The sequence below is a fragment of the Stegostoma tigrinum genome, chromosome 1, assembly GCF_030684315.1.
Source record: "Stegostoma tigrinum isolate sSteTig4 chromosome 1, sSteTig4.hap1, whole genome shotgun sequence".
Taxonomy (NCBI): domain Eukaryota; kingdom Metazoa; phylum Chordata; class Chondrichthyes; order Orectolobiformes; family Stegostomatidae; genus Stegostoma; species Stegostoma tigrinum.
Window position 1 is genome coordinate 9,806,007 of NC_081354.1, and position 23,584 is coordinate 9,829,590.

The following is a 23,584-nucleotide window of genomic DNA, read 5'->3' on the forward strand; positions in this document are numbered from 1 at the left end:
GCCAGCCCATTCCAGAGGGCTGTTAAGAGTCAACAATATTGCTGCCCAGTTCCGTACTGTGCCCAATTTAAAATGTTGCAGGCCAGAAGCATTTGCCATACCTTTCGAGGTTGACTGCAGATCTTTCCCTTGATCTTCATTTAGCTTTCCCTCCAGAGAGTACAGCACACTTCGTACATCATTCATGTTGGCAGACATGTTTTCCACTTTCTTTCGCAGTAAGCTCAGCTTAATTTCCTGATTATACAGCTTGTCATTGAATTTTGCTGTTAATGCTTTAACACATCAAAATGAGCCATATCCATTACATTCTACGACTACACACACATTTTGAGGACAATATCTAATTATATAGAAACGGCAGGAGGAGGATTACCCCCTCTGTGAGGCACTATGTTTATTGTAACAAAAATATATAAACTTTTTCCTGATCAAGAGCTCTACCTCAGCTTTCTGCCTTCCATGCAAATAAAACTGCTACACCTGCAATGTGGAATTTACTTTTCGAACATAGCGTTTAATAAAGCACAGATATCTTCTCTAATGCTACTAATGCACTTGATTTTAATGTCAAGATACTGTAAGGTGAAGTATTCCCTCAGGTTCCCTGAATAAGGGGCTGACTGTCAATCATAATAACATTGGAAGGTTCTCAAGAATTGGAAGCAGCTGGTTAACTTTTTAATTCAGTAACATTCTCCTAGGACCCAGTTGTGATGGATTGAAGAAGAGTCTGTTATCAGGTGGTTTAATTATTTTTACTGATTCTTTTTAAAGCCACTTATCAAAATATATTATCTATACAGCCCCCCAACTCAAATATTTCAACACAGGAATGGAATGCAGTGAGGAGAAGACCTCCCTCCTTGAGATACGCAAAACATCCACAGAGGGTAAAGAGGAATGGCGTATTTGAGAATTTCTAAAGTTGGATGCAATGAGAAAATAATATTTATTTACTGAGCTGTGTTCAATTTTGGATTTTCAACATTGGATTTTGCAGAGTGACAGACAACTTGAAACTCAAAACTATAATTCTGTCAAGACAAAACAAAATGTGGGGTCTGTTTTTGTGGATTATGTGTATGCGCAGCACTGTGGGATGTGTTTCTAGAAGGAAAGAGCTTCCCTCTGTCTATCTGGTCAACTTCTTTAATCACATAAACACCCCAATTAAATTGCCCCTGACTACCATATCAATATACAGCATGTGTGGTTGTACAAACCCAGGATCTGGAGCTGAATCAATGTAACAAGCAGTTTGTTTATGCAAAAAGGCTTTCTTCTGTGACACATTTTCCTAATAACCCCATTTAATTACTTGGTCTCAAGATAAAAAGATAATGCACTGTTTTCCAGACCTGGATCAAGAGGTTGTTGAGGATCCTGGGACACACCAGCTCCAGTTATCTGACTCTCAGCTTGATTCTCTTCCGCTTGTCTCCTTAAATGTTGGTCTATGAATAACACAGGAGTTTGGAACTTCTTGTAACAGTCACAAAACAACATTGCTTTGTGGAGGAAGCACAAATCATTCACAAATGCTGCATGAATGCAAAGTCTGGAGCAGGAAACCTTCTCCTTCACCATGACCACATATAGTCTTGTACAGTTGGCACTAGAATGATGCAGACATCCAGAGGAATTGAAAATTGACCTCCAGGACACTGCAACAACCAACCCAAGAGATAAGGTATTCACGTATTTTAAAAGTTGAGGAGCTTTAATTTTTGTTTTGTAGTTAACCAAATATTTGAGAAGGATCAAAAATGGTGCTTTGAATGTGTGGGTGGATGTAGAAGATCATTTGATGATATCAGGAATGGGTAAGCTGAGAGTTGGCAACCCACAACACTGTGAAACAAAGGATGAGGGTCAACTAGCACAAAGACGTCATCAAAAACTGCAGCTGGTGTTGGACAGCTTGATTTTAGAAACTAATGGCTGGGGCGACACGGTGGCTCAGTGGTTAGCACTGCAGCCTCACAGCTCCAGGGACCCAGGTTCAATTCCACCCTCGGGCGACTGTCTGTGTGGAGTTTGCACATTCTTCCCGTGTCTGCGTGGGTTTCCTCTGGGTGCTCCGGTTTCCTCCCACAGTCCAAAGATGTGCAGGCTAGGTGGATTGACCGTGCTAAATTGCTCATAGTGTTCAGGGGTGTGTGGGTTATAGGGGGATGGGTCTGGGTGGGATGCTTCAAGGGGCGGTGTGGGCTTGTTGGGCCAAATGTCCTGTTTCCACACTGTAGGGAATCTAATCATTTAAACAGGAAACACTGAACTAGAAATGAGCTGTGGTTGCTTGTTGGATTGTGGCATAGTGCAACGAATAAAGTGCAACTCAAATTAGGTCAGTAAACTGAATAAATATTCAGTGGCCTAAACTCCTGCTGGAAGTGTGCCCAATCTAGGGCAAATGTAGGAAGGGAAAATTCAGCTACAGAGATATTGCTTTGACTCTGACATTTTACACTGGAAATGAGAGAGACCCTTCGAGTACATCCAGCCCAAATATTCAAAGTCGGTCCGCCAGGTGGGCAGGAGGGGTTTTCAACTATAAAGATTTCATTGAAGCAGTAACCTGAACCACATTAAAACATTCACAATTTCTAAGAGAAAGAAGACTGCAAATTTAACAACACTCCTTTGGGAGTTTCTTCGAGGTTTTTCTTTATTCATTTATTGGATGCTCTGGCTGGGCCAGCTTTTATTGCTCATCCCTAAATGCCTTGGAAAAAGTGATAGTGAATTACGTTCTTCAGCCACAACAGGAATTGGGATGTAAGAGTAGACGCAGTGCTGTTCTCTTTGGGCAGCATGGTGTTTCTGTGACTTGTTTTCTCCCAGAGTCCAAAGATGTACAAACTAAATGGAATTAGCCATGGGAGATACAGGGTTACAGAAATAGGGTCTGAGTAGGATACTTCTCAGAGGGATGGTGTTGACTTGATGGCCTGATTGGCCTGCTTCCATAATATAGGGAGTCTGTAAAGCATTTACCTATCCAAAGAAAAGCAGCAAAATGGGGAATTGGATAGATGGGTGTTATGGGGAAAGGCGGGGTCACCCAGGCTAATTTTTAATTTGCACTTAGTAATGATAGAACATCCAAAGGTTGTACTGCACAAAGCAAGTAGACAGGCTAGTCTTCTGATTATTGAAGTGGAACCCATCTTTAAAGGTCCAGGCCTCAAATGTGGCCTCAGTACCTGAAGACTTTGAAATCTCTTACAAAAAGGAGGAGTATTACATATATTCCTTTGTAGCTTGCTCATGGCAGAATCCCAATGTAATAATCCACCTCCAGCTGACGAGCTACCCAAACCACACTTTATGCTTTATCATGGATGGAAGTCTGAGGTACCTCACGGAGAATACAGAGTGTACTTGATATTACTATAAAAAGAGAACCTCTAGATAACACCAAGAGAACCCTTGATCCTCTTGGATCAGTACAAGGATTTAATAATGGATGAAAGTCAAGATCAAAAATCATTAGGCTCTTGGGATCAGTAATGACTGAAAAAGGTGGAAAAGGGAAAAGTAAATTTAATAAAAAGCAAGAACAAACTGCAGCGTGAGTAAAATCAGAAGATGCTCGCAAGACTGTTTATTGTGTCTGAAAACTTACTGATATCATTAACAATCTAATGGGAAGAGACTGAAGTCTGATTTTGATGGGTGGTACATACTTGTCATTATCTGTTGAGCTGTTTACCCATGGCGATCAGACATGAAATGTCAAGTTATAGTGAAAGTATGGATGACAGTAAGTAAGCAGGGAGGAATCCAAGGATCTTAGAGGTCAGTGAGTCTGTTCCCACTCCCTTTTTCTTTCTCACAACACACATTTTTCTTTGTCATCCTTATGGGAATTGCTGGTGAACTGAAATCACGGACTAAATATTTTGGCTCCAATCCCCATCTCATTAGGTGTAACAGAGGTAGAATGGGGTTGCTCAGAAATGTTTATCAGGCAGCCTGTCGGTTATGGAATGTTGTTCCCAATGCCAGACATTTTGGTGGAAACAAATCCTGGGTGCACAAAAGTGACCCCCAGGAAGGGGGTAGGGAATTAGGCTCATTGCAAGCATTGTAAAATGTGCATGACTGGAACATTCTAGCCAGCTTATACTTGCCTGATGCAATGGTGAAATAATTGCCAGTAGGCATCTAGTGGCAGGATGGAGAGGGACAGTGCTCCAGGCAGGCCTACAGTCCCTCTCTGCTTGCATGGGTGGGAATGCAACTGAAGGTTGCTTTGTAGAGGGCCTACCACTTTTCCTTTTGTAACCAATAAAATCTTTTTGAAAAAATGGTTGAGAAGGCATTCTTGTTGAGTGACCTTCCAGTTATTCACATCTTACTGCAGTCAGCTACTCCTGCCACTGGCCTTATCGCCACATGAATCCACCTGCCAATTTTAATTGGACAGGGAACCCATGTCCAGATCAATGAGGGCTCAGTAATGTGAAAATCTTCACTGTATTCCATTTCTCTGGAAATTGCTGCTTCCTACTTCCATCACTATGTCCTGAGGCTTTTCTCTAAGTTATGGCCTGAGATTACATGGTAAAGTAATATGTAGCAAATCATTTGCCCACCAGGTATTGTGTAATGTATTGCATGAGATCAATTATTGGTGCTAAGTCTGTTCTCGCATTTATGTCTTATCTTAAATGATGGAGAATGTTGGTTTGCACCATGTAGAGCTTAGTCTTCAATTTCTCCAGCAATTCTTCAGGCTGGATTGTTTGTCTTTGCTATCTGGGTTCTAATTTAGTGGGACAAGTATCAGGCACTTTCTGCACGGCCACCTAATTTTCATTCCTTTGAAGTCAAGACCAAATCTACCATGTCGAGTTCAGGCATGTGGCTTGCAGTGCTTCACATTAAAGACAGAGGAAAAGGGTGTTGTGGCAGGCATGAGGAAAACATCAGCCCCCAAAGAGTGTATTCAGAAAGAAACATGAGGGAAATAGAGAGTGAGCCCCAGAGGATGAAGAAATAGTGGCTGGCAACTGGTAAATATTGGAAGATGGAAGGGTAGCCTAATATTGGAGCTGGTGTGTGAGAACATGCAAATCTTGAGGGGATTGGAGAGGGAAGATGGGTGTATAGCTGGTGAGGTATTTGAAAGCATGGATGGGAATTTTGAAATCCATTGGAGGGAGCTGGCGGGGAGCAGGATGATGAGGGTGCAGGGCTGTGTCTGAGAGAGATGAACACTTTGTAGCTAATGAAGTGCTGAAGTGAGAAGGCTGCCAGGAGAAGTAGTCAAACACCGAGGTGATGAAGATAATGGATTATGGTTCCAATGCATTGCTGCGAAGAGATAAGGGTCAATTGGGAATTATTGATACTGAAGGAAGCAGGGCAGTTGGTGCAATTTAAATTCAATTCATAAGTACCTTTAAATGAAAGTTAGTCTTAGTGATGGTGACCATGACAATTCAAACAACTGCTATTATAAGAAAGCCTCATCTTATTCATTAATATCTTTTAGGTAAGGAGGTCTGTCATCCTTAATTGCTCTGACCTTCATAGGACTCCAGACCCACCGCAATGTGGTTGACCCAACTGCCCTCTGAAATAGCCTGGCTAGCTATTCAGTTCAAGGGCAAATAGGAATTGGCAGCAACTCCTATGCCCCATGAAAGAATAAAGAAGAATTCTTCATCTTTTGATTCAACTCTTCCCTTAAATTATTTGATAGAACAACAACCTGTACCAAATTTGCAATCAGTTTTGTGTTGAAAAGAAATTATTTTGACTCAAATCCTGCAGAACTCCCAAATACCTACACGAAACTGAATGCAGTCACATGCTTTGCCTAATTACAGCAACTTCACTTAAGAAATCTCCCAAAGCAGTGAAAATATTGAATGAGATGGAAAGACTTGATTTACTATTGGCTCCTTGGTATTTTACTTTTCACATTCTATGACCCGCTCTTTATTTAGATCCAGGAAGAAAGCTGTGTCTCACACAGAGAGCACGATAAGTTGATAACACTATTGAAAATAGCTTGTCCAGGCCTTTTCAATAGAGATATGGGGCACAGAGGCAAGGAGGTAATGTTATATCTTCAAAACTCACTGCTGGGCCTCAGTTACAGGAATTTGTCAAATGTGTCGCGTTTTAGGGAGCTTTACTAAGCTAATGCGATGGGGTTTTAATCGTCTCAATAAGGAAACTATTTCCACTGATGAAAGATTCAATAATTAGCAAATTTAGCTTCAGATAAATGAACAAAAGACTCAAACAGGAAGAGAAGAGGGCTGTTTTAAGGGATGGCATGTCACAATTTGAATGCACTGCCTGAAAGAGTGGTGGAAGCAGTTATGATAATTAGAAGGAAATGCTTGAACAGTTTTATAGAGAACAATTGAGTGGACCAAATTGTATAGCTCCTTCAAAGAGCAGGCACATTCCCATTCAGTTCCTTGCTGTGCTGTTAAACTCCACGGTAACTTAAATGTCCACACTGACTTCTCGTGATAAATATCTTAAATCAAACTACAGGCAATTGTCGGGCATGTTTTGTTATGATCCCAGAGGGGATCACCAAACTGTGTTCAATGTGGTTAAGAACCTGCCACCTTTAGTTTTAAAGTAGACTGAAGGTGACTTTGTAGGTACTTATTGTGGGGGCTCTCTTGGTGTGCAGTGGGAATGTCCCTACCCCTGGAGAGGGAGGCCCAGATTAAACTCCCACCTGCTACAAAGGTACGTAATAGCTTTTCTTAACAGGTTGATTCAAAAAACAGATTAAGAGAATAACGTTGCAAGTTTTCATGGACATTAAACAACGAGAATTTAACATGTTGAGACGATTATTTAGTTTTAATTTTTTTCATTTTTGGTTTGGAGCTATGAGTTGAAGTTGAACTTTGAAACTTGAGTAGCAGCTTGTTTTGGAAAAGAAGAGAGACCAAACAAACTGATGTTTGTTTATGGAACTGGCTTGGAGAGATAATTGCAGGTTTGTTGCTGCTGTGTCTGGAATACTACAGACATTTTGGCGTGAGATGTGTAGCTCAAGGACTGGCATCTGCTTGGATGTTGAATGGGTTAATCTAGGGTGGAATGGTGCTGGCGAGTCAATCACAGAGAACGTTGTAAAAAAGAAAGAAATGCCACCACTTGAACTGGTTGGTTCTGGAATGTTAGCAGCAGCTGTGTGTGTGGTAACTGATGGACTAGAAGTTGTATTTGAGTTTTACACTCTCTTGTTTTATACCCAGCTGAAGGATTACTGAAGACTTTGAGGAAAAAATCTTAAACTGTAAGACATAAGTAAAGGTTTTCAGTAGACTGTGGAAGTTGATGTCTTTGGAATTCAAGCAAGATGTAACCCTACCTGAAGAAGGCTCACTGGACCTGAAACATTGACCCTGCTTTTTCTCCACAGATGATGACAGACTTCTGAGTTTCTCCAGCACTTCCCATTTTTGTTACAATCCTATATGCCTGGAATACCTTGCATCATTCAAGGATATATGAAGGCCTAGCACCTGGTGGGGGTTGGTGTTTAAAGAAGATTGTGCTGAGATCATGTATAATGTGTAGATAGCCTTGTTGTTTATCCATGTTCTGCTAAAGTTACATTATTCAAAATAAATCATTAATTTTTTTGTTTGGGCATAAATTTGATGTCTGATGTCTATTATTTATAGAGGTATGGTTAGGAACAATAGGGCAATTTTGAGGGTCATTAAATGTTTTAATTTTACTCTGTTGTGAATCCATGGATATAGGGGGAGTTGGTTTGGTTTGGCCTACTTTCCCTGTGTTATAATAACAATACAGTTTTACGGCAATCTACAATGCATGTGTAATTTGGTTCTCATGTTCAGAATGAACATGCAGTAAACATCAATACTATATTGTAAATGAATACCCTACAGTGCACATGAAATAGCAAATATAATCAAAACAGATTCCTTAGATTTCTCAGCAACTCCCTCCAGACATCAATGTCATGATTGTTGACCAAATCTCATGAATCTTCACATGAGATCACAATTCTTTATTTTTACTGAACTGGCATCAAAACTTGCTCTCAAAAGTTACTCCATCATGGCCCACTGCATCAACCGTTTCTGTTCTAGTCAATCACATTCCTGCCCTAAGTTCATGCTCTCTTTGATCCCAAAGCTGCACTTCAGTACTTGTTCACAGGCTCAACTCCAGCTTCTCACTAACAGCTAGCTTACCAAGGCTACATTGTCCCCAGATAACAAAGTGTGGAGCTGGAGGAACACATCAGGCCAGGCAGCAGGAGAAGAACAGGAAAGCTGACATTTCACTTCCTTCAGAAAAGTCTCTGACTCTAGCATCTGCAGTTCTTGCTATCTCTGACATGTGTGCCTAGGTTTCCTGCGAGCTCTAATTTTCTCAGTTGTACGAAGCAAGTACAGCTTGTCACTTTTTTAACACTGCACCCCTCCCCCTCAGTTACACTGAAGTATCAATGCTCCAAAAACAACGCCTGAGTCCTACCCACCTAAAGCCAATAACCTTTCCACCTTCGAATCTCTCCAGGGCTTCCTCTGAGTTTTGACTCCAACTCTTAGCTATCTACTAATTCCTACAACTTCTTCCTAAGTTTGCTATAACCTCACAGAGCCATCCAACTGCTCTTGACTCTTCACTTCAGCTGCCTTCCCAACAGTACAGTTTATTGCCACACTCATAAAATTAAAATTTACTTCTGAGATAACAAGGTGTGGAGCTGGATGAACACAGCAGGCCAAGCAGCATCCTGCTCCTAAGATGCTGTTTGGCCTGCTGTGTTCATCCAGCTCCAAACCTTGTTATTTCTGTTCCTCCAGCATCTGCAGTTCATATTATCTCTGATAAAATTTACTTCTGTCTCTGTTTTTGTCTCCAAATATACTGTATCAACAGAACTGCTTTTCAGTGACTTCTGAACTGCCTTGAGTGATCTATTAAATACCTTGCAAAAGTACCTGCCCCATCCCACTTGGATGTTGCCACCTAACAACTTTTGGAAAGATCTGTCCTCAAAATATTGCATTCTCACAGAATGCTGAAAATTAATTTCATCACATAAGCAAAATGTAGAGAACTGTAAATGTTGACAGAAGACATGCTTAAAAGAGGGATTGGGAACAGCCCTGAAAATCGTGATGTAGGTGACAAGGTTTGAAGAGTGGGGGCCAAGTGAATAGTGACGCATGGTGGGAGAATGCAGAGAAGTTGCATAATATGGGCACAATTTAAGTCATTCAAAACCCGCCATTCACACAGGTTTTAAAATTTTGCCCACAAGATCATTATGTGCACACCAGGGCTAAGAATTGGTTGAGATCAAGGCTCAGGAATCAGGCTCAGATTGGATATGAAAACAAGATAGAGGAGTCATTCAGGGTCAATGACAAAAGTTAAATATGTGACTTAAATGTATACCTGGGCCTGGAACTGAGGCAGATAAACTTTACACTGACCTTTGGGTTGGCAGGTAGCTCCGGTGTAGCCAGGACAGCACTTCCATTCCAATGAAGTCACTATCTTGTGCCTCATCCTGTAAGTTGGGCGGTTCAGGATCTGGTATCTATGAGCAGAAACATTCAGAAGATTTATTACTGACAAAAGCATTGATTTTCTATTTCCTTTAAAAAAAACATTTTTCTCACATTTAGAAAACAAAAGATGTTCATAATACACAAGATGCCGACAACTTACCATAACAGAATCCAATCAACATCAAGCATAGGCTGCTTGTCAATGCCTGTGTTATTTTTGACTTCACTAATCTAACACAGTTATGGGCAGCCTCACACATTCTACAACAAGCCCAACACCATATAAAAATCGACTGTCCCCGCATGTCCTTATTCATGCTAGATCCCTTTATTCTCTCATTCCAATGCCTCTGACCTACTTTGGCTATTACATTTGGCAATCACCTCAGATAATGGCTGTGGCAATGGCTCGAGGCTTTTTCAAGTGCCTTGATGGGATTTAGTACCAAACAAGCAGTCCACTGCTTGGTGTTAGGGGTCAATGCCTTTATTGGTGAAGATTGTAATCATGAAGTGAATTTTGGAAGGGATACCTGAGACCAAATGGAGCTAGGCAACAGGTGATGGCTACATGTTAGTTAAGTGATATCTGAGTGAGCACTTGACAAGGTGTAGAGATAGGGAATAGCATAATCAAGGGGTGTTGGAGTTTTGTGACGTGCTATTTGAAATAAAACTCTTGATAGAAAATTATATGCCTTGATTCTTAAGATGAAGTGGTAGCATTCCTACCTCTGAGCCAAGAGGTTCAAGTACAAGTGGAAATAACGACCACAACTCCATACGTTTTACAAGACTCATGGACAAGGATGGGAGTGGTCCTAAAGGAAGAGTACTAAACTGGGGGAAGGCCGACTATACCAAGAATCAGCAGGATCTGAGGAATGTAGATTGGGAGAAACTGTTTGAAGGTAAATCCAGAGATAATGGGAGCTGCAGATGCTGGAGAATTCCAAGATAATAAAATGTGAGGCTGGATGAACACAGCAGGCCAAGCAGCATCTCAGGAGCACAAAAGCTGACGTTTCGGGCCTAGACCCTTCATCAGAGAGGGGGATGGGGTGAGGGAACTGGAATAAATAGGGAGAGAGGGGGAGGCGGACCGAAGATGGAGAGTAAAGAAGATAGGTGGAGAGAGTATAGGTGGGGAGGTAGGGAGGGGATAGGTCGGTCCAGGGAAGACGGACAGGTCAAGGAGGTGGGATGAGGTTAGTAGGTAGCTGGGGGTGCGGCTTGGGGTGGGAGGAAGGGATGGGTGAGAGGAAGAACCGGTTAGGGAGGCAGAGACAGGTTGGACTGGTTTTGGGATGCAGTGGGTGGGGGGGAAGAGCTGGGCTGGTTGTGTGGTGCAGTGGGGGGAGGGGATGAACTGGGCTGGTTTAGGGATTGGGGAAACCAAGCGGAGGCTTGGGGACCGCTTTGCAGAACACCTCCGCTCAGTTCGCAACAAACAACTGCACCTCCCAGTCGCAAACCATTTCCACTCCCCCTCCCATTCTCTTGATGACATGTCCATCATGGGCCTCCTGCACTGCCACAATGATGCCACCCGAAGGTTGCAGGAACAGCAACTCATATTCCGCCTGGGAACCCTGCAGCCATATGGTATCAATGTGGACTTCACCAGTTTCAAAATCTCCCCTTCCCCCACTGCATCCCTAAACCAGCCCAGTTCATCCCCTCCCCCCACTGCACCACACAACCAGCCCAGCTCTTCCCCCCCACCCACTGCATCCCAAAACCAGTCCAACCTGTCTCTGCCTCCCTAACCGGTTCTTCCTCTCACCCATCCCTTCCTCCCACCCCAAGCCGCACCCCCAGCTACCTACTAACCTCATCCCACCTCCTTGACCTGTCCGTCTTCCCTGGACTGACCTATCCCCTCCCTACCTCCCCACCTACACTCACTCCACCTATCTTCTTTACTCTCCATCTTCGGTCCGCCTCCCCCTCTGTCCCTATTTATTCCAGCTCCCTCCCCCCATCCCCCTCTCTGATGAAGGGTCTAGGCCCGAAACGTCAGCTTTTGTGCTCCTGAGATGCTGCTTGGCCTGCTGTGTTCATCCAGCCTCACATTTTATTATGAAGGTAAATCCACGTTTGATATGTGGGAGGCTTTTAAGGAGAGGTTGATTAGCCTGCAGGAAAGACATGTCCCTGTGAAAATGAGGAATAGAAATGGCAAGATTAAGGAACCATGGATGACAGATGAAATTGTGAGACTAGCCAAGAGGAAAAAGGAAGCATACATGAGGTCTAGATGACTGAAGACAGACGAAGCTTTGCAAGAATATCAGGAATGTAGAGTGAATCTGAAACGAGGGATTAAGAGGGCTAAGAGAGGACATGAGATATTGCTGGCAAACTTGTTAAGGAAAATCCCAAAGCTTTTTATTCATATATAAAGAGCAAGAGGGTAACTAGAGAAAGGATTGGCCCACTTAAGGACAAAGAAGGACAGTCATGCGCTGAGTCAGAGAAAATGGGTGACATTCTTAACGAGTACTTTGCATCGGTATTCACCAAGGAGAGGGGCATGACAGATGTTGAGGTTAGGGATAGATGTTTGCTTACTCTAGGTCAAGTTGACATAAGGAAGGAGGAAGTGTTGGGTATCCTAAAAGACATTAAGGTGGACAGGTCCCCAGGTCCAGATGGGATCTATCCCAGGGTTACTGAGGCAAGCGAGAGAGGAAGTAGCCGGGGCCTTAACAGATATCTTTGCAGCATCCTTAGACACGGGTGAGGTCCCGGAGGACTGGAGACTTGCTAATGTTGTCCCCTTGTTTAAGAAGGGCAGCAAGGATAATCTAGGCAATTATCGACTGGTGAGCCTGACGTCAGTGGTAGGGAAGTGACTGGAGAGAATACTGAGGGATAGGATCTATTCCCATTTGGAAGAAAATAGGCTTATCAGTGATAGGCAACATGGTTTTGTGCAGGGAAGGTCATGTCTTACCAACTGAATAGAATTCTTTGAGGACATGACAAAGTTGATTGATGAGGGAAAGGCTGTAGATGTCATATACATGGACTTCGGTAAGGCGTTTGATAAGGTTCCCCATGGCAGGCTAATGGAGAAAGTGAAGTCACATGGGGTCCAGGGTGTGCTAGCTAGATGGATAAAAAACTGGCTAGGACACAGGAGACAGAGAGTACTAGTAGAAGGGAGTTTCTCAAATTGGAGACCTGTGACCAGTAGTGTTCCACAGGGATGTGTGCTGGGACCACTGTTGTTTGTGATATATGTGAATGATCTGGAGGAAGGTGTAGGTGGTCTGATCAGCAAGTTTGCAGATGACACTAAGATTGGTGGAGTAGCAGATAGTGAAGGGGACTGTCAGAGATTACAGCAGAATTTAGATAGACCGGAGAGTTGGGCAGATAAATGGCAGATGGAGTTCAATCCTGGCAAATGCGAGGTGATGCATTTTGGAAGATCAAATTCGAGGGCGAACTATACAGTAAATGGAAAAGTCCTCGGGAAAATTGATGAACAGAGAGATCTGGGTGTTCAGGTCCATTTTTCCCTGAAGATGACAACGCAGGTCAATAGGGTGGTCAAGAAGGCATATGGCATGCTTTCCTCCATTGGACGGGGTATTGAGTACAAGAGTTGGCAGGTCATGTTGCAGTTGTATAGGACTTTGGTTCGGCCACATTTGGAGTACTGTGTACAGTTCTGGTCGCCACATTACCAAAAGGATATGGATGCTTTGGAGAGGGTGCAGAGGAGGTTCACCAGGATGTTGCCTGGTATGGAGGGTGCTAGCTATGAAGAGAGGTTGAGTAGATTAGGATTATTTTCATTAGAAAGATGGAGATTGAGGGGGGACATGATTGAGGTCTACAAAATCATGAGGGGTATAGACAGGGTGGAGAGCAAAAAGCTTTTTCCCAGAGTGGGTGACTCAATTACTAGGGGTCATGAGTTCAAAGTGAGAGGAGGAAAGTTTAAGGGAGATATGCGTAGAAAGTTCTTTACACAGAGGGTGGTGAGTGCCTGGAATGAGTTGCCAGCGGAGGTGGTCGAGGCAGACACATTAGCGTCTTTTAAGATATATTTGGACAGGTACATGGATGGGCAGGGAGCAAATGGACACAGACCTGTTAGAAAGTAGGTGACAGGTTAGACAGAGGATCTTGATCGGCGCAGGCTTGGAAGGCCGAAGGGCCTGTTCCTGTGCTGTAAATTTTCTTTGTTCTTTTTCTTTGTTCTTACTAGTCCCACCTGCTCCAGAGGTGTATCATAGACCCAGATAACATTCTGGGGACTCAGGTTCGAATCCTGCCACGGCAGATAGTGAAATTTGAAGTCAATAAAATATCTGGAAACAAAAATCGAATGATGACCATGAATCCATTGTTGGAAAAACCCATCAGGTTCGGTAATGTCCTTTAGGGAAGGAAACTGCCATCCTTACCCAGTTTGGCCTGCATGTGACTCCAGATCCACAGCCATGTGGTTTACTGTGAGCTGCCTGCTGGGCAATTACGGATGGGCAATAAATGCTACCTGACCAGTGACACCTCATCCGTGAATGAATTAGAAAAAAAATGGGCTGCTGACAAAATATCAAAGTATATGTTTGGATCATGTATAAACCACCTTCAACCTCCAGTATTTTGTAAAGATCAAGATCTACTGGGAATGGTGGCCACTGTTAGGGATGGTTCAGAACAGCAATAGAGGCCTAGGAACAGAGGTGAGTGGGATTGACTCAGCTGGATCATTTCAGGCCCCATAAGGAAGGGATAGGGGATTGCTGTGGAGGGGTTTCGTTCATTTGGAAGGGACAAGCCTTGGTGCCAATGGGACCCGCTGTGAGACACACATTCACCAACTCCCATTTCTTCTCAAGGGAAACTAAGATTGGACAGCAAAATCCTGGATTAGCCTGTGTTGACCAGAGGCTGAGAATGAATTTAAAAAGTAGCATAACAATGCATCTATCTCCAATTGTTAGTTGGAAAAATGATTCATGATATCTGTTGACATCAAAGGTAGATTCTGTCACTGCTGTGAGTTATGTCATAAAATGCAGTGAAACTCAAACTTAGTATAAATAAATTAAAGAAGTGTTTATCTGTATGTTAGTAAAGTTGCTTCCAGGATTACCTCCTGTTAACCGTTGAAACCCTACAGTGTGGAAGAAGGCTATTTGTCCCACTGAGTCCACACTGATGCTCCAAAGAGTATCCAACCCACACCCACCACATCCCTGTAACCTGGCATTGCCTGTTGCTAATTCCCCTTGCCTACACATTCCTGGATACTGTGGGCAATTGAGCATGACCAATCCACCTAACCTGTGGGACTGTGGGAGGAAACTGGAGCAGATTTGGAGAAGAATGTACAAGCTCCACCCAGGCAGTTACCCAAGGCTGGGATTGAAACTGGGTCCCTGGCCCTGTGAGGCAGAGGTTCTAACCACTGAGCTACTGTGCTGCTCTCATTACGCTTTGTAACGGTAGTTTGTGTTCACCTGAACTTGATTATGAGCAATTAGCTTGTGCTTTCATTACAAATTAAAGCACCTTTAGCACTGGAAAGGTTACAAACACCAGCAGATTGTATGAATACAGCAAGACTAATGGGAGCTTAATGCAGCACCTTAGGAAGCCAGCTGCCAGAAACTGTTCAAGGAAATGAGGGGGAAAAAAGTATCCTCATCACTGTGCTTAACAAATTGGCAGCTGCAATGAGAGTACAGTTTAGTTTACAGCAGGGTCTGATAGCATTTGCCACAGCGTGGTATTAAATGAATGTCAAATTGAAGGGGAGACTATTCAGCCCACTCCAGTTTATCTTCTCATGTGTTATGAGGAAGGCATTAAAAAAGTCCAGTCTGCCGGTCATCACACCCAAACCTTCCTCCTGAACCCCTCCTCCGCATTACTCAGACCCTCTTCCCACAGCAACAAATGGTATTTGCTCAGGCTTAAAAGTGGGGCAAAGGCAGGAAGCGATCATCCTCCTAAAATAGAACTAAAATTGAATTTGATAAATTGCCTGAGAGATCTTTTTAATTGCAAGGATTAGAGAGGGAACAAACACTTAGCCCACCTAAGGAATTAGAGAGCAATTTATTATCACATTGCAACAAGGAATTTGGAGCATCACACATTCCTCAGCATTTGGAAAATAGAATCACAGAATTTTACAGTCCAGAAGGAGGCCCTTCAACCATTGTGTCTGTACAGGCTCTGGGTCTAGAATTTTGATGGTGTTATGTTGTGATCTGGGTATGAGCTGAGTCCCCAGCCCTGCAGTATGATTGACAGGAATACATACATGCTCATTGTAAGTAGAAATGTGATATTTATTGGATTTTTTTTGGCCTAAGTCTGGTCATTCAGGGACTGGGCTTGGTACACATTTTAAGGTTGTTGCAAGTCAGGGGACATTTTGCAATGCGGGTTCACCTGCAACACTGATAGTGAGAGGCCAGCTGTACCCAGGAAATCTAACTGTAACATACAGCTTGAATGCTGCTCCATGAAGCATGCCTGAAGCTCTCTGGCAGAGAAGTGAAGTGTGTTTGTGCGGGAAAAAAAAGGCTACTTAACTGATTGTGGAGCTGAGGGGTGAAGGAACGATCTTCTTTACTGCATCTGAACCATGGTCAGTTTCAAGTTGTCACCTCACAATATCTCCCCTCCCTAACTGACATGGCGCTACACCAGCTGCTGTCCTGCTCTCACTGCTCCAATCTCCAATTGCATTCACTCTTCAGTTTCCTCCTGCCACCGGCCACTGCCACCACTGGCTTCTCACACTAACGTCACCCCAGCGCTGACCAACTGCTCCTCTGTCACTTTCCTTTTCCCATCAGACATGGCTTTCAACTGCTTTGTCAGTGAGCACCCAGTAGGTCTTTGCGGTTTCATGGTTTAACTTAAAAAGAGGTCCAGGGCCTAATAATGGGATCTACGAGCAAAGAGAGTGATTTTTGATGGATTTGGGTGGTGTTTCCAGGTTTGGAAGGGTACAGGGTTGGTCTCAGGAGGATTAGAAGCAACAATGGGGTTTCACCTCAGCAAGAATCCCCAATCCTAGGTCCATGTTCTTGGTCAAGCACTTAGTAATTTTGAGAGGGGCCTCCCCAGCCCCAGTGGGCAATCAGTCCACATTTTTTATGGTCTTCCCTCACTGAGTCTAGATCCAGTGGGGGAAGAAAGGTGATAGGGTTCTGGTGTGCCACCACCAAGCCTAATTAAATGCCTTCCTGCCTCCTACATCCCCACCTTCAGGAGGACAAGACCTACATCACCACTCCTTTGCTGCCCATGGGCCAAAATCCTGGAACACCCTCCACAACAGCACTGTCTGAGTATCTAGGCCGTGTGACCTGCAGCAATTGATGAAGGCAGCTCACAACTGTCTCCTCTGAGCCAGTTAGGGATGGGCAATAAATCCTGGCTGACCCAGCTCTGCCACAATGTGTGAATGAACAAAACAATTCCAGATGCTAGCCCCTTGCTTTCTCCTCACCAACATGTACTCAGTGTATTTAAATATCCACCGCTGTCATGATCTTAACATGATTCTGGAGAATATACTGGAGTTAACGCCTCATTTGCATAAACCTTTCTTAGGTGCAGAAATGCTTGCAGCTTCTGAAAGGATGACAAGGCAAACCAAAAGGCACACGCAAAGAAGAATTGTGGGCTGCAGTTGGAGTTTGCTATTCTGTGCAAAAACTTTGAATGTAATGCAGCGACATAAAATACACTGTGATTAAGTATGGAACAATTAAAGTGATTTCAATGGTTCAAAGAAATGACTGCACTAATAATCAGAAATGTGACTGAACCATGACAGTATACCTAAAATATCATAAATGTATGAGGTTTTAATCAGTGTAAGAACCAGCAGATGTGGAGTCAGCAACATTTGTCTGCTGTTCTGATGAGGGTAAATGTTGCATCTGTCTGCTTGATTGTCTCTTCACTCAGTTTCTGCTAGAAGAATGCTTGATTCGATTATAACCATTTTCATTTACGTCTTGGAGAATAGATTAATTTTTTTATTATTTTGAAGTGAACAGATTTGATTGAATTGCAAGCAGAAAAGCAGATAGCACAATCTTGGTGAGACTAATATGCCAGTGTCGCTGGTAATATGCTGTATTTTGAATAGCATTAACAATTGTAAGTCCATTGCTAAGGTTTCTGAATGATTTCTCTTCCACTTGCTACCTCTGACAGAGAAATCCTATTGAGGCACTGTCCCACGGGCAGCAGGCACTCCCCCATACTGTGCCAGTTCAATCTCACTCACCATTAATTGTTCACCACAAACTGAATCCACAGAAAGAAAGCTTGCATTTTTCATATCTCTTTTCATAACTTCAGGATATGTCACAGGGGGTTTACAGTCAGTCAAGTATCTTTGAGCAGTAGTAACCATTATAATGTAAGAAAAATCACTAAAAGCACAGCAAGCTCCCACAAACAGCGACAAAATTAATGATCAATACATTTTAGTGAGGCTGGCTGAGGGACAATTATTGACACCAAATATTGGGAACATCTTTACTGAATGTCTTCGAAGCATGACAATGGAATTTATTTACTTGCACCTGAAAGGGTGAAAATGAAAATGTTTGAGAAGAATTTGGATATACGCTTGCAATGGCCAGATGTACAAGTCTTTGGGCTAAGTGCCAGAAAATGGGGTTAGAATAGTTAGGTGGTTGTTTGTGACTGGCACAGACTCAATGGGTCAAAGGGCCTTTTTCCTGTGCAATGGACCTCTATGAAAACAAATGGGTTTAGATTGGAAAGCTGGTTTCTGCAGTGCTATCTCAGTCCTGACCTGAAATGCCAACTTAATTTTATCTGACAACAGGTTCATTTGAAAACACAAGCTTTCATAGACTCGGTCTTTCTTCAGGTGAGAGAGGTAGAATCAGACACAGAATTTATAAGTAAAAGATCAAAGGTTCACACCATTGATGAGGATGTACTAAACAAGCCTAAGATGGTGTGAACTCTTTAATCATTTTAATGTGTATATGTAAATCCCCAAATTCATTTCAAGAAAACTAAAGGTTTTGTCAGTGTAATGAAGAGGTGACACTTTAGGTCAGACAACGCATGTTATATGTGAGGCCTTGTTTAGAATCCGTTTGTGTTTTAGTTTGGAATCAGACTGGTTCTATTTCTCTAGTAGGAATCTATGAACTACCATATTGACTGTCTATAAATTGTGTGGCTTTTGAACAAAATAAAATGTATGTGCAAATACAAATTCACCCAATAGGTTTGTGTGTGTGTGTGTGTGTGTGTGTGTGTGTGTGTGTGTGTGTGTGTGTGTGTGTGTGTGTGTGTGTGTGTGTATGAGAGAGAGAGAGAGAGAGAGAGTGGTGTGGAGGGGAAGAAAGTGTGTGTATGTAAGGCGAGGAGGCAGAATCAGCTCAAAAATAATAAATAAAAAAATTTTAAAATTGAATCAATTCTCCAAGACGTAAAAGAAAATGTTTATAATCGAATCAAGCATTCCTCTAGCAGAAATTGAGTGAAAAGACAATAATTAAATATCGGGCAGACAGATGCAACATTTACCCTCATCAGAATGTCAGACGGATGTTGCTGACTCCACATCTGCTGGTTTTTACTCTGAATAAAACCTCATATATGTATCTGCTTAAGCATCAAGAACAAGTTTTAAATCCACAACCCTCAGTGTTAGGGACCACCCTGTTTTACATTGAGTCACAGTTCTGTGATCTATTTCTCTTACATAAGTGTGTCAGGGTTTGAATGTGTTAATGTTGAAGAGTGCTTTAAGCACCACGCACAATGATGAAATCACTATAGACCTGTGGGCAGAACAGTTCAGAATTACAGATGAGTGAGACCTAACATCCAGGTTCTGCACATAGTCTCTGAAATAATGTCTATCATATCAATGGAACCTGTAACTAGTTGCCAGCGTGCAATTAATGACTTCAGTGATAATGGGAATTGCAGATGCTGGACAATGCAAGATAACAAAGTGTGGAGCTGGATGAACACAACAGGCCCAGCGGCATCTCAGGAACACAAAAGCTAGCTGTGTTCATCCAGCTCCACACCTTGTTATCTTGCAATTAATTACTTCTTGTCTAGTACAACAGCCTCTTCTATTTGGACCAGTCAATAGTTCTCCTCTACTACACTAGACCGTGCAGGCTCTGTCACCATATGTTCCCCACAGCTCTTCGAGCATTTCCTTATAAAATATATACACAATTCCCCGTCAGAACGTAAATCTGTTTCCACCATCATTTTGGACTGGGTAAAGTTAAAGAGTTCCCTTTATCTCTCCTTTCATTCTTTTACAAAAGACCTTAAAATCTATCCCCTGCCAGACAACATAATGTATCTTTCTTTACTCTATCAAAATGCTCAGTATTATTTTGAGATAACAAAGTGTGGAGCCGGAGGACGACAGCAGGCCAGGCAGCTTCAGGGGAACAGGAAAGTTGATGTTTTCCTGTTCCTCTGATGCTGCCTGGCCTGGGGTGTTCCTTCAGCTCCACACTTTGCTATCTCTGACTCCAGCATTTGCAGTTCTTGCTATCTCAGTATTATGTTGACCCTGTTTATCTATCACTGGAACTTATAAACTTACACCGTATGTAGTTATGAATTTGGCTATCAAACATACTGCTTATTTGAGACATTAATGGGAAGGATCATTTAGCTCTGATGCAGCTTTGTATAAACTGCCAGCAAAAGCTAAGTCTATTGAAGATATCATTTCAGGACTATGTTCAGTACTGGATCAGGACATAAAAGTAATGAGCAAGAAGGTTGTTGCAACAATGAGGAACACAATAGTCAGAGGAATAGGAACATCAAGCAGTGGAAGAATTACTTCTGGGGTTGGGGTTGCATTCCATCTAGTGGAGAAACAGGATCGTTGGAACCCTGGAACAGAAACCCACAACCTACTTCCTTGTTCATCACAATCTTAGACCTTAAAACAGTAAAGTCAGCAATTGGTTACTTTAGAAAAGCAACATCAAATTATAATTAGATTCAAATTACAGAAGACGCAAGAAGTGGTTCCAAAAAATCATGTGAGTACCACCTTGTAGAAATTTTTAATTCTAACTCAGGAGAATGAAGATGTAATTTTCTTCCATTGTATCAAACAAATTGATAGCTACATTTGACCCATCTTCCTCGATGGTTCACTTATTTGTGCATAGCGTTCACAAGGGAGCTGTGTTCAAAATGAAAAGCAAACTTGAACTGATTCCCTGCTGCTAAGGAAAAGCAGGACAATGGATCAGAGTGTGTACAGTGTATAACAGGCGGAATGGCATGCAGTCAGGGCCAGGGATGGGTGGGTACAGCAGAGCCCAAGAACAGGCCTGGGGATCTCGGGCATCTGCCGAGATGGGACCAAATTAGGGGAATCACTAGCACCCATGATGTCTGAAGTCTCAAGTTCTTGTGCCTATTGTGGACGTCACTTCTCTCAGCATCTTTCTGTTTTCTCACAGCAAGATTGGCTGAGGTTTAGAGGAAAGATTCTACACCTTTCGATTGAATCAACTGAGGCCATTGCTCACTCTTTGAAATGGTTGAAGATGGTGACAATGGCATAGTTGAAAATGTGGGTGTTGAGCAGTTGAGCAGTATCATTTGTGGGATGTGAGCATTGCTGGCTGGCCAGTGCTTCTTGCCCAGCCCTAGTTGCCCTTGAGAAGGTGGTGATGAGCTGTCTTCTTGAACCGCTGCAGTCCACCTGCTCTAGTTTGACTCACAATGCCATCAGGGAGGGAATTCCAGGATTTTGACCCAGCGACAGTGAAAGGATGATGATATACTTCCAAGTCAGGATGGTGAGTGGCTTGGAGGAGAACTTGGAAGTGGTGGTGTTCCCAAATATCTGCTGCCCTAGTTCTTCTAGATGGAAGTGGTTATGGGTTTGAAAGGCATTGACTGAGGATCTTTGGTAAATTTTAACATCCTGGGGTTTATCATTGACCAGAAACTCAATTGGACAAGTGTAAGATAAAACAGAGGTGCTAAAAAGCCTGGCAGCATTCCAAGTAGAGAAGTTGCCAGGCTCAGATGGGATGCATCCCAGATTCCCGAGAAAGGAAATAATACAGGACAAAGTAAATATACACTTAGAGAAAAATAAATTAATACTAGACAGTCACAGGCTTTGTCAAGGGCATGTCATGTCTGATAACTTTTTCATGCAGAGGTGATGCATATATAGAATGAGCTGCCAGAGGAAGTGGTGGAGGCTGGTACAATTCCAACATTTATAAGGTATGTGAATAGGAAGGTTTAAAATGGATATGGGCCAAATATTGGCAAATGAGTCTGGATTAATTTAGAATGTCTGATAGGTGTGGACAAGTTAGACCAAAGGTCTGTTTCCATGCTGCACACCTCTATGACTCTATGACTCTATTACTCTATGATAAATTTAATTGAATTCTTTGATGAGGTGACACAGGCAGTGGATGAGGGTGGTTCTGTGGATGTTGTATACTTAAACGTTTGGAAAACATTTGATCCAGTGTTACTTAGCAGATTGATAAACAAATTAGAAATTGATGGTTCCTAGGCAACATGGTTTAGAAATTGCCTAAAAGATAGGAAACAGTGTAGGCAGAGAGGGACATTTCTCACACTGGGGGCAAATTGTTCCCCAGGTTTCAGTATTGGGACCTTTGTTTTTTCAAATTTCTATAAATAATTTGGAGATGGGTGTTGAGGACAAAATTTCTAAATTTGCAGATGATACTAAAATAGGGAGAATAGTGAATTGTGAGGATGATACTGAGTGACCTCAGAGCAACATTAGCAAGTCAGCTAAATGGGCAAGACACCTGGCACATAAATTGCAATGCAGAGCAATATGACATAATACATTTTGGTTGAAGAAACATGGAGAGACAATACAACTTTGAGAGGAGTACAGGAGCAATGGGATCTCGGGCATTCTCTGAAAGTGGCCAGGCAAGCTGAAAAACCTGTAAAGGGTGCTTATAGAATCCTTGGATTTATAATCAGAGGCGTAGGATGTAAAAGCAAAGAACGATTCTACACCTCCACAAATCATTGACCAGACTACTTTTGGTTCATTGTATTCAGTTTTGGGCACCTTATTTAGGGAAGGCTGTTAAAGCCCTGAAGACAATGTAAAGGGAATTTCCTAGAATGATACCATGAAAGAGGGATTTTAGATACCAGGAAAGATTAGAGAAATTGGGCTTACTCTCCTGGGAGCAGAAAAGATGAAGAGGTGACCTTATCGAGGTGTTCAAAATTATGAACAATTTTGACAGGGTAAACAAGAATATTCTAGCTCATTTAGTTGGTATGTCTTTAATGAGTGATCACAATTTCCAGGCATTTTTGTTTTTGTGTAAGAGATAGGGATGGAGAATGGGACTAGCTGTTTTGCTTTTCCAGGAGATGGTACAGACATGATAGATTGAATGGCCTCCTTCTGTACAGTAAAATTCTATGATTCTAATAATAGGGGCAGTGCTCCAGAAGGAGCTATATCCCTAGCCAAGCCACAACACTGGCATCTGCCCAACAATGTGAACAAAGCAGGGCAAAACCAATTCAGCCATTTCCCAGTCTATCAGTCCACTCTCAATCATGGGTAAAGTGGCAGAAAGGATTCTTAACAATACTTGCAAAGGCGTGTGTGTGCGCGCATGCGCATGTGCCGTGCAAGCCAGGCCCCCCTTCTTTATTATGGCCAAGCTCCCATGACATTATTGCAACACGTCGTCCTTACTCCCCTGAGTCAAATATTAATCCTTTTATATCCATATGCAACCAAACTGGTTGCCATTCAATAACATTATGGCCTCCAGCCTTCTAAACGCCATTAAGCTACTTTGGCTCTGTAACCTTAGTACCCTTAATGAACAATGCATCTATCAATCTTTGTTTTGAAGCCTGATAGACAAGGGTGTCAAGGATAAGGGAGAGCAGAAGGGCAAGTGGAGTTGAGAGCACAACTGGGGCAGCCGTAATGTTATCAAATAACAAAAAAG

At 42.6% G+C, this 23,584-nt stretch overlaps 1 protein-coding gene across 6 annotated transcripts in view; it reads right to left on the bottom strand.

Annotated features, from left to right (window-relative positions):
- LOC125455214 (multimerin-1-like) overlaps positions 1-23,584 on the bottom strand; it is a 64,820-nt gene that overhangs the window by 31,948 nt on the left and 9,288 nt on the right. For 4 of the 6 annotated variants that reach the window (XM_048536960.2, XM_048536944.2, XM_048536935.2 and 1 more), the window contains exons 3-5: positions 9,474-9,580; positions 1,362-1,457; positions 102-275 (exon numbers count right to left, since the gene is read on the bottom strand). In XM_048536960.2, the coding sequence (XP_048392917.2) occupies positions 102-275; positions 1,362-1,457; positions 9,474-9,580 (377 nt within the window). The remainder of the gene's footprint in view (positions 1-101; positions 276-1,361; positions 1,458-9,473; positions 9,581-23,584) is intronic. The other 2 variants (XM_048536952.2, XM_048536970.2) reach the window with 2 other exon arrangements.